Source organism: Stegostoma tigrinum, chromosome 5, assembly GCF_030684315.1.
Source record: "Stegostoma tigrinum isolate sSteTig4 chromosome 5, sSteTig4.hap1, whole genome shotgun sequence".
NCBI lineage: Eukaryota > Metazoa > Chordata > Chondrichthyes > Orectolobiformes > Stegostomatidae > Stegostoma > Stegostoma tigrinum.
This window is the reverse complement of record NC_081358.1, coordinates 22,292,457-22,307,444: the sequence shown is the minus strand read 5'-3', so window position 1 is coordinate 22,307,444 and position 14,988 is coordinate 22,292,457. Positions and strand designations below refer to the sequence as shown.

Here is a 14,988-nt window from a genome sequence, read left to right as displayed (position 1 = left end):
CTCAGTATGATACATTATTTATACAGATTCAATACCCACTCATTTGTAACACATGGTTTGTGACAATAAGGACCCTTCCCATTGTGCTGGAAATTCAACTTTTTATAATACTACTGTTCTTACAAAATTTTCAGCTCTCCATAAAGCTCAACTAATCTGTTACATAAGCAGAGAAGCAGAGCATTTAGGTGTTCTGACCAATTTAACAACATTACTAATTGCATTAGAGACCCTAAGTAACATTCTACATGGATTGGAAGAATCGATAGGAAATTAAGTTCCTGTTACTCAATTCTGTTTAGTCAGAGGCGATGATTTTCCTACAACTGTACTGGAGAGCAATGAAGTAAAAACTAGCCTATAGCTTCCTACTTTATCCCTCACTTCCTTTTAAAGGGACTGCCATATTTACAGGTGTAAATGTTGTTTTCCTGGTGTTTCCATGACTCAACTGGAGATTCTGAGGAAATTCGCCTCCAGTTTTATTTAGTACTTTCACTACTCTCTCATGCTTCATTACAAACTGCCCACTTGTTCAATCATAGTCGTACAGCCTGGCAAACAGACCCTTCGGTCCAACTCATCCATGCTGACCAGACACCCAGTCCCATTTGCCCATATCCTTCTAAACCCTTCTTATTTATATATCGATCCAGATGCCTTTTAAGTGTTATTATTCTATCCAACGCTTCACTTTCTCTGGCAGATCATTTCCATTTATTCATTGCCCTCTGCATGAGAATGTAACCCCCCAAGTCCTTTTTAAATCTTTCCCCTCTCACCTTAAACTAATGCCTTCTCATTTTGGACTTCCCCACCCTAGGAAAATGACCTTGCCTATTCACCCTATCCCTGCCCGTCATGATTTTATAAATTTCCATAAGGTCAGCCCTCAGCCTCCTTTGTCTTTATCAGTTCTACCTTTACTCAATTATCTCTTTATATTATTAATGTTCTGCTGAGAAGAACTTCTCTATGTTTTCTCTCCTTTTATAGAATTCCTGTTCTACAGTTTCCTATATACTGTACATTGATCCATCCTTCCATTTATTTTGTGATGCTCTTCTTAATTATCAGGCCCTTCACAGTATTCTTTGTCACTCTCTATTCAAATATTCTTGATTTTCACAATGCCAAATGCTGTTTTAAATGCCTCATATTATTGCTCTGTTTACCAGTTCTCCAATTATCCAGGCTCGAAGCAAGGTGCTTTCTTTAAAAAAAAATTCAATATAATTGGCTTTTGCAAATCTAGTCACTTGCTTTACTTTTCTCTATTCTCACAAAGAGCGCAGTTGTGGTTACTGCCAAACAAGGGATAAACAAGCTTGTTTATTTTTAATTCGTCATAAGCCAACAAAAAGAATTTTCACCAGCACCTTATTGTAAGATGCATGTAATTATGGATGAATTTGAATCAGTTTATTTGGAGACGGATTTACTGAATTATACATTTCTGATTGCTCGTATATTTAAGAGGACAGTTCTCCTAATCAGACTCCTTTTGCTTTTTTGCATGTCTGCTAATGAATGTGGCTTCACCTCTATACCAGTGTCTTACATTAACTGCTAATAACTGCAGTTTATGACATGAATGCCTTCTAATCGATATGTTGATATTTCTTCAAAATCAAGCTATATGATCAGAAAACTGAATAAATCCAGTAAATCACCCATTGATTTTGAACTGATCATTTTAATAGGAAAGTAGAATTAAATCTTGTTTATCTTGTAGCTCTTCGCAGGATTGCTTTAATGACATGCACTCGTAAACGCACAGTCAAACAAAACTGTTATAGTTTTGTATATATTCTGTTGTTTGCAGTCTCAGGAGGCCCAGGTACTTAAGCAGCTTGCAGAGAAGAGAGAGCATGAGCGAGAGGTCTTGCAAAAGGCCATGGAAGAGAATAATAATTTCAGCAAAACTGCAGAAGAGAAACTGATCATAAAGATGGAACTGAACAAGGAAAACCGTGAGGCTCATTTAGCTGCTCTTATGGAACGTCTCCGCGAGAGGGTAAATATTGAGCAGAGATTTCCTTATTGCCAGCAATATCTAGACTTTCAAACATTCAGGGGTTATATTCATCTTCACTGTGTAAGTATAGCAGAGTATGTCAACTGTCTGTTGTCAAACCAATGTGATTTTCATCCCATTATGATGAGCTGTATAATGGGTAGTCAATCCACTCCCATATTATCACCCAGCAAGTGCAGTTGAAAACTATCCATCTGGTCAAAACATAGCTCATATTTAAAGATAAACTCTTCACAACAATTTTAAAAACCATTAAAATCTTAGAACAGCAACATAATCCTTCCAATGTTGTTATCGCCAATAGCATGTGCTTATAAATTTCAAGAGGTTCGTCGTTCTTTCATGAGGTCTCAAGAGATGATCCACCTTCAAATTTATTCAGCAATTTCCACAATATAGTACCTTCCACATAACAGTCACTTTACAGAAAAGTGCTGGGAAAGAGCTGAAAGTGGTAAAGAGAGTGGTCAAAGCTGTGGATGAGGTGGGAGGTTTTGTCAAAACACTGAAGATGGGACAAGAGGGTGATGTCTCATTTTGGAAACAACTCTTCAGGGCCATGGAGCAGAAAATTTGTCTATCAGTGCCAGAGCAGAAGAAAGGGTGTCTGGGGGCACACAGAGCTGTAAATAAGTGAGGGTTGAGTTTTAGTTGGTGAACAGGTGGGACGAGGAAAGGGTGTATTCCTTTCCCCTGCCATTACAAGATGGCATAGCAATGAATGTTTTTTAAAAAAAGGACATCAAATAAGAAGAGTTAATTGGTACAGGGGAATTTGGAAAAGAAGGGTGTTTGGAGGCCAGGCATGGAGATACAAAGGCTGGGTAATACTTTTGGCGGGTTATGTGTCCCAATGCACACAGGTCATCCCAAATTTCCTTCGCACCTTTTCAATAAAGTTGTTTAAAAAACATCCTCCTCACTTTTGCTCCAATGCACATGCTAATGGCATTATGACACGGGCAGCATAATATTCAAGCCAGTTGGCTTGTTAACACATTAAATTTCCCATTGACGTTTTTTTTAAAATGGCAGGCAGGGTGGTGATTTCAGTGACTACCATGTTATGGAGACTGGGTAAAGAAGGTGGTGGACCAGTCACCCTATGAAGCTTTAGGCTGTTTTCAGAGCAAACCTCAAAGGACAGCTGTTGAGGTTACGCTACAGCCTTATGCTAGATGTGGATGTGTAGAGTAGACACTATAGATGTTTCACACTTTCATAACTATAAGTAGCCTAGATCAGTTCTAAAAAATTCATACCAAACTCAAAAAGTTAACTGTGTTTCTCCGTCCACAGATACTGCCAGACCTGCTGAAGTTTCTCTGACATTCTTTGTGTTTGAACCAATACAGGCACCTCATTTGTGCAGCATCCTTTCTATCTGAGCTGGACAGGCTGCAAGAAGTTGCATCAGGCAGATCTCAGCATTAATGGGCTGGCCAAGATATGACCCTCGCTCCATTTTCAGATTAAAAACGGTTCATCCATCAGTTGCAAATTGACCACATCACCACTTCTATTTCCAAAAAAGATGTTTTTCCTTAGAGGTGATATGTATTTTGAGGAATAGTCTAAAATGAGCTATATCAGATCAGCTCCTGCCTCAACAGACAATAGCAGAAATGTAAATGTAGATATCATGGGTGGTACATTTTACGCTATTTGCAAAAATCACTACTACCTTCATTCTGTGACGAAGCGTCATACGATACTAACCAAACGTCTCAAAACCTCTCTGACTGTGCCATCTACAGGTGTTTTTGGGTATTGTGGTTATCTGGAACCATTTTCACTGTGAAATTTCTAAGGGAGATGGTCCAAATTAGAGTTCTCAATGCATTTCGAAGTAGAACATTGTGACCCACCTATCTTTTGAATATTTAATAGATATATAAATTGGCAATATTAGCAGTGCTACTGATCATACAGTGGTCGAACTTGAATATTACTGAATGTTTTGAATTTTCCATTGAGGTGACTATTCATCATTCTTTGTTTCAGGTTAGTTTTGTTTGACATCTACTTTGCTTTGTTTTTCTCAGAGTCTACTTAGACGTGAAACACAGTTTGCCTCTTATGATGAGGTCAGCAGAGAATGATGAATTGTCTGGTACCCTGGACTTTCCAACAAGCAATGATTAGATCACACCATAATCACATACTATTGGTCACACAGCCAACTTCCATGAGACCATTGCAGCATCAGATTTTGTAAATATCTTATTATCTTTGTTTTATCTTTGCAGGAGAGACATGCCACAGAAGTCCGTAGGAACAAGGAACTTCGGGAGGGAATCTCCGGCTGAGAGATAATGTCTAATGCATTTCGCCATCCTGAACAAAGCCTTCCGCCCGTATATTCTGGATAGTGATACATTAGTATGGGTGTCATAAGACATGGTTTAAAATAAAATCAATAAGTCAATTAATATAATCCAACTTTTAGTTCAAAAAACACACAAAGGAAAGTGAACCAATCAATTTGCAAAATGATTTGCTTGATGTGGAAACACAACTTGGGTCTTGTTTTATAAGTACCAACTTTTTGTTAACAATCATTCAATATACAAGCTGTTTCATATCTTACTACGTCCTGCAACATGTTCTTTTATGTTGTCTTCTTTCACTGATTTAACATTGCTGAATCTGTTCTTTAGAAGCTCTGTACTCATCAGTATAAAGGGAGAACCTAAGGAATATCAAGGTCAGATAGTCAATGGTGCTAGTGATTCCTGCATACACGTCTACCCAGAACTTCCATGTTCTGTATTCCACAACACACGCTGGCCTTGACCCTTCACTCTCAAGCAACATGGTATTTTTTTACTCTGTTCAAATCCCATTGATCTGTGAGCAGGGCGTTGTACTGGTCTTTTGGGGGGGTGGGGGAGGGGGGTGGGGTTGTGCCAAGTAAGGTCACTGAGAGCACCCACAACCTGACAATTAGTTCCAGCTGTTAAAGTTATTACCGAAGAAGGTTGCTGCCTGTTTATTCTAATCTTCATTAGTGGTATTTTCATGTATGTCATTGTGAGCAAGCTGTGATAATAAAGAATGGAGTTCTGTGAACTGTAAAATGTACAGTCTATTCATTGCCTTATTCTCCTCTGGACATGGCTGTTTTCAATGACAGGTATTTCATCTGGAGACAGTTTTCTTCTCCAATGCATCAGCAAAACACTCCCTGATGGTTCAGCTGAATGTAGTCCAAGGACATACAGCCCTATAGCTGCTCTACCATTCACCCAGAGCATGGCTGATCTTTACTTGGCCTTAATTTGTCTGCCTTTATTCCACATCGCTTGAAGATCAATAATAGCTGTCTACAGAAAGCGTCAATGAGCTGCCGTACTCAGAGGTACCGAGGTTACTGATGTTTTTCATTTATTTTGTGAGATGTGAGTGACTTTGCTACCATTCCTAATCAGCGTTGACAAGGTGCTAGTGAGTGTCCTTCAACCGTTGCAGTCTAAGTGGGGTAATGTTTTTAGAAAAGGCGTTCCCAGAAATTGATACAGTGATAGTGCAGACAAAGAAAACGTGTGACTTAGCATATACTTGCTTACTTAGAATATAGCCTATGGTCTGCCACCCTTTTCCATCAAGCTAGTCGAGGATTTGGAAGGTGATATCAAGCTTGGTGACAAGCTTCTTGAATGTTGTTAGAGCTGCACTCATTCAGGAAAATGGGAAGTATTCCATCCACTCCTGGCTTGTGTCTTGTAGATGGCAGGCAGACTACAGACAGTCAGGAGGTGAGTTATTGACTGCAGAATCCCTTGTCTTTGACCCATTTATATAGCCATTGTATTTATATGTCTGGTCTAGTTAATTTTCTGGTCAATGGTAACTCCAGGATATTGACAATTGGAGATTTGGTGTTTATAATGACGTTGTATATCAAGAGGAGATGGTTAGATTATCTCATGTTGCAGATGGTCTTTGTCTGGCAATTGCACGGTGCACAAATGTTACTTGCCATTTACCAGCCCAAGGCTGAATGTTGTCTAGGGCCAGGAGTTTTAGAATGGTAGCATTTGCCTTCCTCAACCTGAAGAGTCAGTGGCAGGCACTTTCCTGCAATCATTTAATGCTCCAAGTTGTGTTAATTGGGCTGGAGTTGGCTGTCCCATCCCTTGCCCTCAGAAGGGTATCAGCCAATCTGATTGACCAGCAGATCTCTACATCCAGCAGCAACAGAAGCAGCAGTGGCCAGGAGTGGGACTTCAAGCATTCTCAGAGTGCATGGCCAGGTAAGTGGGGTCTCAGGGCAGAGGAATAGGGTGAGGCTCAGTGGTTGGTGGATGCTGCAGAGACCATGAGATGCAGGAGCATCCAAAGGGATCAGATCTTTACTCAATGTTGAAAGCAGATCATTTGTGGAGGCTCCAACCTACCACTTTCCAGACTAAGGTCTGAGTAGGGTCACTTCACAAGCTTACCTGCTAGCCCTGAAACCCTGCTGCTTGCCTGAAAATGGAGGATGGATGGTGTATAGCCTGTCAGTCAATAACCAGTTATGTAAGGGCATTAAGTGGGAAATGGCAGGATGACTGGCCTAAGCGTCCACTATCCCAACATAAAATTACAGAGAGAAGGGGACAGATATGAGACTGGTGTAAGACCAGCTGGGGAATTTTACAGCTACTCCAGCCATACCTCTGCCTCCAAATTCAACGGCAGTGAGACACAAAACTCTGATCCTGTGGTGTACTGGCAGAGAAATTAGCCTGGAACATGGAAGCTGCTACACTCTGATTCCAGAGATGAGGGGTTTGTCTTAGGAGGAGAGATTGAGCAGTTTAGGCCTACACTGTGTGGAGTTTAGAAGGATGAGAGGAGATCTAATTGAGAGATATAAGATACTAAAGGGGATTGACAAAGTAGATGTAGAAAAGATGCTTCCTTGTGTGGGGCAATCTGGAACGAGCAACAGTTTTAGGATAAGGGGTGGAAGATTTCAAACAGAACTGAGGAGAAATTACTTCTCTCAAAAAGTCATGAATCTGTGGAATTCACTGCCCTCGAGTGCAATGGATGCTGGAACATTGAGCAAGTGTAAGGAGGAGAGAGACATATTTTTAATTAGCAATGTGTTAAGGGTTAGTGGGCAGTAAAGTGGAATTGAGGCCAAAATCACATCAGTCACGATCATATCAAATGATGGAGTAGGCTGAAGGGGCTAAATTACCTACTGCTGCTCCTAGCTGTTATGTTCTTACATTTTTGAACAGTGGCCCAGAAAATGATCAGAGGTAACATCACCTGTGACTGACACAATGGAAGAAGTGAGGACGTGACAGATGGAAAGACCAAAGGGGATGGTGATGAATATGGGCTGGAGTGTTTACCTGGAGTGTTTCCCTGAAGGATAAGAGGGCAGTGAAGAGAAAACACAAGTTGAAAGGGAAGTTGAATTCACAAACGTTGAGAAATCACTAAGTGCAGAGGCTAAAAGATGAAAAACTGTAAGCTGAGAGGGGTGAAAATGCAATAACCCTCAGGTTTTGCAGAGAACCGGAGAGAAAATTCATCATGGTTTACACACTTTACTTTTACACAAGACTGTTGTTGGTGAGGAAATGTTTGGATAGGCCACACAGTGATGGTCACTGTGATTGAAAAGCTGCCAAAATTCAAACATTTACTCCCTGGGTGCCAAAGAACAACCAACGTTTGTGAAAGGGTACACTGGGAAGAGTCAATTCTTCCAGAGTTTTTGATACAGGATGAAAGAAAAGATTATTTAATTAGTAAATCAGCTGCTAAAATTCAATTCACTCTATTCACAAAAAATAAGCAGGCTTCCCGTTTACATGGACCTCCTAGATTGGACAATCTGTTCAAATTCCAGGGACAGCACCACTATTGCATAGAATATAGGAACAGGAGTAGGCCATTCAGCCCCTCAAGCCTGTTTAATAACATCTATACAGTCAGACACAGGCCATTTGGCCTAACAAGACCACACCAATTCACAGTCCTACCCTGTACCTCTACATTTCCTATGGCTAAACCATGTAACCTGCAAATCCCTTGACACTATGTGCAGTTTAGCATGGCCAGTTCAAGAAACCAGCACATTTTTGGACTGTGGGGGGAAAGCAGAGCACCCAGAGGAACATGTACAAACTCCACACAGAGTTGCCCAAGGCTGGAATCAAACCTGGGTCCCTGGTGCTGTGAGGCAGCAGTGCTAACCGCTGAGCCACTGTGCCTCCCCTGTTTTCCCATTTGATAAGATCATGACTGATCGGTGTTTAACTCAGTATACCAGCCTATGACCCATATCCCTTAATAGCTCTGCTTAACAAAAATGTGTCTATCTCAGATTTAAAATTAACAACTGATCCAGCATCAATTAGTTGAAGCCAGTTCCAGACCTTGACTGCCTTTTGCGTAAAGAAGTGCAGTCCAAGCTCTTACAAGTGAGCACATGCTTTCAAGGAAATCTGTGATGTACCATAGTCACAGAACCTCAACTGTAACAGGCTTCACTTTCAAAACAATAACCATTGATATACATTTCCATGAAACATGTCCAGCTGAAACTGTATCTGTAAGAGAGACAGCGACTGTAAGAAGCGACAAGGAAGCATTAGGACAACAGTCTATGGCTTTGAACTACTGGGTAAATCAGAATGTTTGTGAAATTTCCAGCCTTTCGTGCTGTTGAAATGAAAATATGCATGTGATGATATATAAATGATAGAAGACTGATTTGGAATTTCTACCAGTCTCAGTGGCATACCTATTAAGTAGGTAGGGAATTGAATAAAATGCCTGCACAAGTAGGAGATGCAACTCTGTTATCAATACTGAGGAGTGTTACAAGCTGTTGGCACACTAGGTCTCTCTGAGGAACAGAATAGCCAGTTTGGAGAAATCTTGAAGATGCATTTTTAACCCTCTATTAACATTACTTATGAGTCGTAATTGTTCAACATCAGAGGTCATTGGGAGAAGGAGAATATTAAACATTATGTGAGAGCACAGACACCTAGCTGAAACCTGAGAGATTGGATGTTATCTCATCAAAGAGAGTGATGGCCTATTGGTATTATTGCCAGATTATTAATCCAGGGACGCTGGCAATGTCCTGGTTTGAATCCTGCCATGGCAGGTGGTAGAATTTGAACTCAATACATGTCTAATGATGACCATGAAACCATTGTTGACTGCCAAGAAAAACCTATCTGCTTCACTAATGCCCTTTAAGAGAAGGAAACTGCCATCCATACCTGGTCTGGTCAACACGTGACTCCAGACACACAGCAATGTGGTTGAAACTTAACTGCCCTTTGGGCAATAGTACTGGCCTGATCAGTGACACCCACATCCCACAAATGAATGAAAAAGGATTGTCTTAAGCATTAGAGTTCATTTTATAAGAGCATACTTACTGTGAGAGGAGAAACTTACTCGCAAAGAGAGCTATCAATGTGTGGAAGCTCTAAAGTGGCCACCCATCAAATACAGAGTATCAGTGGGAGAAAAGATAAGGCTTTTCTTTATACTGGGAAACATTCCAGGCCTAACAAGAGCAATACAATGGAAAAGAAAGGAATATTTGCAAAAGGGCCAGCAGAAATATCAAAGCCAGTGTATAGGTTATAAATATTGCACAGATCACCACTTAAGAAAAACATCCAGCACGTGGAAAGCAACATGCTAATTCCAAGAAGCTGCATCACTTTGAACTCAAGCATTTAGCTGGAAAGAAACAAAGCATGTCTATAAAGCTGAGAGATGTTTGGAAATAATTATGACAAGTCAATTCACACTAAACAATAGGTGGGTGTAGTGATAGAGGTGAGAGATAGTTTATGAATGTGAGATTGATGACTGCAAAAGGAGAGCATCAAGTGAAAGTGAAATGTTAGTTGGTAACCATGCTTCAAGCAACATCATGAACTTCTAAGTGTTGCGGGAAGTAGCTCAAGGTTATGACCCATAAATGTAGCCCTTGGCCATAAAGCGCAGACTATACAATCGATTGATGCTCATCCTAAGAGGATAAACAAAGCAGGTGAGCCTAAAGCAATGGGAAAAACAAAAATCTGCAGTTTCATGTTTTGTAAAATCTGCTCATCTTAATGAAGCAAATCTAAAACTTGAATTGGCAACACCACCCGTGCCAGAAGAGATTTGCAGTGCTCCACATGTCACTCAGTCATTGCCTGCTGAATACATCTGAGACTAGCCTCCAGCAACTATCCAGACACAAGAAATAGAATAAAGGAAAGTGGTAAAATGTGGAATTAAGCCTCGTCAATACATTGCTTTAAAGCCTCAAGTGAATAACATGCCCTTTTTTTTGCTTGTAATCTAATCTAATCTAATCTAATCCTCATTCCCTTCTACGGGAAGGCTCAAATGGTTCAAGAATTCTTAGGTACCATTACTGAGCTCTAAAGATCTGTTGAATGCCCATTTTGTCTGTAGTGATGAGTGCTACTCTTGCTGATTATTTATATTAGCAGAAAGTTAAATCTGTGCCTTGAAATTAGCTTTTCATTGCTGGTAGAAGCAGTTCCTCTTTACTTACTTCTTCTTAAAGTGAAGTCTCCCAAGACACAGCCCCTGCTCTGGTAATGTGGGACTCCCTGAGGATTCTTTTCATAGAATCTCTACAGTGTGGAAACAGGCCCTTCGGCCTAACAAGTCCACACCGACCCTTGCAGCATCCCACCCTGACCCATCCCCCTATAACCCACACAACCCTGAACACTACGGGCAATTTAGCGTAGCAAATCCACCTAGCCTGCACATCTTTGGACTGTGGGAGGAAGCCGGAGCACCCGGAGAAAACCCACGCAGACAAGGGGAGAATGTGCAAACTCCGCACAGACAGTCGCCTGAGGCTTGAATCAAACCTGGGTCCCTGGTGCTGTGAGGCTGCAGTGCTAACCACTAAGTCACCGTGCCACCCAAATTCGCTATTGGGTAAAGCCTTTAAACAGTCATCCTTCACCTCGTGCCTCTCTCTGTGTGCAGATATTCTGTCTGCCTCGTCCTTTGATTCCTCTGCTCTTGGAATAGATGGCATGGTAACCCATACTGATTAAAGGTTAAATCAATCTTTCAGCATTTCTATGGTCAGTAGGAAATTTCAAGTTGCTCCAGTTGTTCATCCCTGTGTTTTCATTGACTTTCCCTGACTGCAGAAAAGTCACAATCACCTAAGATGCCAATTATCAGGTAAATTCTTAGTCCCAGAACAGAGCCAATTTTATTCCATAACACTTTTGGCTTAGGAGTGTACATTCATTTGCCATTTTAACATTCAAGTGTTGTATCTGCCCATCCAGATCATACCCTTTCAACCTCTTTGGCACCTGCAGGACATTAATCTTCATGCCCTGTCATAATTGGCATGTCCTTTGCAGGACCAGCCAGCTGTGCCTGCACACCACTGCTTCTACAATGAAGAATTGGCTGTGTTGCACTACCTGTTGGAGTTTTATGCCCAAGACTTTCTTTACCTGCATTTTTTTAAGTTCTATCATTTGATAATATATATCTTCTTCCTCCATCAAAATGCATTGCTTCATACTTTTCTGCATTAATTGTCATTTGCCAGGTATCTGCTCGCTAGGTTCTTCTGTTTCTGCTTCCTGAAAAATCAGATATTCATATCAAAGTCTTCCATTCACTCTTGCTGGAGATGGGCTGCCGAAGGAATTGGCAGCCTGCACATCAGATACTGGCAACTCAAGACAACTAAATTTCCATACCCCATCTGCACCGTCCCAAATTTGGGCAGGCCTCCTATTGGAGGCTGCATCTGGCAGCTACAGGAGGATGGGAGCCCCTTCTTCATCAGTCAATCAAGGAGCCTCTGGGATAAGAAATTCACCACTTTAGCTTCAAGCAATCCTGTGAAGTGCAATTGCTTTCCTGACAATTGTGAGCACTTAAAACTCTCATGCTTGTTGAGACAGTGCATTCAATTTCAGGTGCCTTTGCAGTAACTGGACAGCAAGTACAGGTAGGCTTGTTATGTAAACGTCTCCCAAACAGAGTCAGAGTTATAGATAACAGAAACAGACCCCTCAGGCCGACTCGTCCATGCTGACCAGACATTCTAAACAGATTCAGCATTTGGCCCATATTCCTATAAACTCTTCCAATTCATGTACCTTCTAAATGTTATAATTGTACCCACCAGCACCACCTCCTCTGGTAGCTCAATCGATAGATGCACCAACCTCAGCATGAAAAAGTTGCATCTCAGGTCCCTTTTAAATCTTTCTACTCTCACCTTAAACTTATGCCTTCTAGTTTTGGAATCCACTGCCCTGCGGAAAAGACCTTGGCTGTTCACCCTATTCATGCCCCTCTACAAGGTCATCCCACAGCCTTCAACCATCCAGGGAGAAAGGGCCCAGCCTATTCAGCCTCTCCCTATGGCTGAAACCCTCCAATCTCAGCAACACCCTTGTATATCTCTTCTGAACCCTTTCAAGTTTGACATCTTTCAGCCCACCTCTGACCCATTCAGAACTGGGACAAAGGGTTGGCCTCTATACCCATCCCCCATTTTTTCCAAAGAACACAAGATTCCACTCAAGCCATCCCTTCCAACAAGGACTGTTTACAAAGACCTTCAATGACTCATAACTTATTCAATTTGACAGCTCTTCACACACAGGCACTTTAAACAAACTCCAAATTTTCCATGTCCTGCTCAAATATCTTGAAAATAAAGAAGTTCAAAACTTGTTTGTTTAGTTAATGAAAATACAACACTTTTGAAATAAACTAGGAAATTGTATTCATTTAAATAAAGGGATACAATTCCCATCAAATGCCCTTGATCCTCCACTAAAGTTACAGCCAGAGATCTGGAGAACCCTCGACGGAAATTCCAGGAGATTATTTTTAATACAAGCCACACAAGCAGAAGATGCACTCAATCTTTAAGAACTTAATTGTAGCTTAAGCTAGACTGCTTTCAAACATAGCGGTTAATTACACACTTAACAGAAAATGTCTCCAGATCTTGTAACTCAGCCTTTCAAGGTCAGGAAGTGACTGTCAATGCAACATTTCTGTTCTGCTTAATTTCCTGTAGTTTCCTGCAGTTGAGAGTAGGATTAACACTTTTAACTGCATGGATATTTGACTGTTAAATGACTTGAAAGTAGGAGCGAACATAATTTCAAGCGATGTCTGAGAGGCTAACTTTCTGAGAGGCAGGTAATAAAATTCTCCGGAATGAACCATACAAGAAAACTGAACAAGTAACATTTTTGCTGGTGGCCATTGAAATAAAAAAGAGTGAGCTCCATAACAGAAAACTTTTGCTGTCAAGTTTCAGTGATTGATTGAGTGATTTTATTGTCACGTGTACTGAAAAACAGCGAAAAGCGATGCAGGCAGATCACAGCAAACAAAGGATGTATAGATCAAAAAGACTTAAAGGCATACAGGTTACATTGCAGGTTACATTATTTGAGGCTAGAGTCCAGTCGACAGTCTGATAATGACTGGAAAGAACCTGCTCCTGAACCTGTTTGAGCGTGTGTTCAGGCCTCTGTTTCTTCTGCCTAACAGAAGAGTTACTGGGTTAATGAGTTACGCACATTACTGGGGTGCAATGGATCTTCAGTGATGTTGACCGCCTTTCCACAGCAGTGAGCTATGTAAATAGTTTCTATTTGATTCTGTAAGTACACATTTGTGACAAAATATTCTGCTTTATTTGGGCGAGCAATTTTAGATTGTGAAGAAAAGTTAACGTGAAGTGTCATGACCATGGATTGGATTTTGCACACAATTCCCTACGGACACATTGAACTTTTAATTCTTACATAGTTTTTTTTAAAGAGGACTGTTATGGCCAAACAAAATGACTGTGCATATTATTTCAGTTTTGAAGTGTCATGGTTGACAAGGAAGACTCAAAGGGATAACATAGGAGCACAGAAATTAAGAGTGAGAAGAGGCAACTCAGCCCTTCAAGTTTGTTCTGCCATTTAACATGATCATGGCTGATCTTATCCTGGTCTCAACTTTCCTGCCTGCTCCCCATAGGCTTTTATCCAACTTTTCATCAGAAACATATCTATTTCTTTCTTGAATCTGATGACTGATTCTGCCTTCACTGCACTCTGGGCCAGTGAGTTCCACAGATTCACAACCCTCTAATAGAATTAGTTTCTTCTTATCTCAGTTTTGAACCTACCTCTTCCCATTCTCATTCTATGATCTCTGGTTCTAGACTGTCCACAAGAAGGAACATCTGTCAATATCCACCTTTTCAATTTCCTTTATCATTTCATAGGCCTCAATCAGATTCACCTTATTTTTTCAGAACTCTAGTGATTACAAGTCGAAACTATTCAACAGCTGCTTGTACAAAAGTCTTTCATCCCTGGAATCAATCTGATAAACCTCACTTGAACCACATCCACCACATTCTTCTTCAAGTATGGAGACCAAGACTGGACACACTACTCCAGGTGTGGTCTCACCAATGCCTTACATAATTGTAATAACATTTGTCTACTTTTACAATTCAGTTCTTTTGCAATAAATGCTAGGATTCCACATGCTTTCCTTATTATATGTTGTACCAACATACCCACACTCTGTGATTCCTGTGTAAAGGCACCCAGATCCTTCTGCACTGACACACTTTGAATCTGACTCTCATTTAAAAAATAACTTGCTCTTTATTTTGCCAGCCAAAATGGACAACCTTGCACTTGTCCACATTAAAGTCCATCTGCCAGATTCTGATCCATTTTCAAAGCCTATCAATATCCATCTCTAAACTCTTTATATCCTCATCACAGTCTGCTTTTCCACTTATTAACCATCCACAAACTTTGCTATGTCACACTCTGTCCCTGCTTGCAGATCATTCACGTAAATTATAAATACTTGAGGTCCAAGAACTGAACCTTGTAGAATCCTACTAGTTACGGTTCATCATTTAG

The 14,988-nt window shown here is 40.7% G+C and overlaps 1 protein-coding gene across 1 annotated transcript in view; it reads left to right on the top strand.

Annotated features, from left to right (window-relative positions):
- The window catches only part of stmn2b (stathmin 2b), a 58,970-nt gene extending 53,852 nt beyond the window's left edge, over positions 1-5,118 (top strand). The window contains exons 4-5 of the mRNA XM_048530008.2: positions 1,826-2,017; positions 4,288-5,118. Coding sequence (XP_048385965.1) covers positions 1,826-2,017; positions 4,288-4,347 — 252 coding nt within the window. The 3' untranslated portion in view covers positions 4,348-5,118. The remainder of the gene's footprint in view (positions 1-1,825; positions 2,018-4,287) is intronic.
- The last annotated feature ends 9,870 nt before the right edge of the window (positions 5,119-14,988 follow it).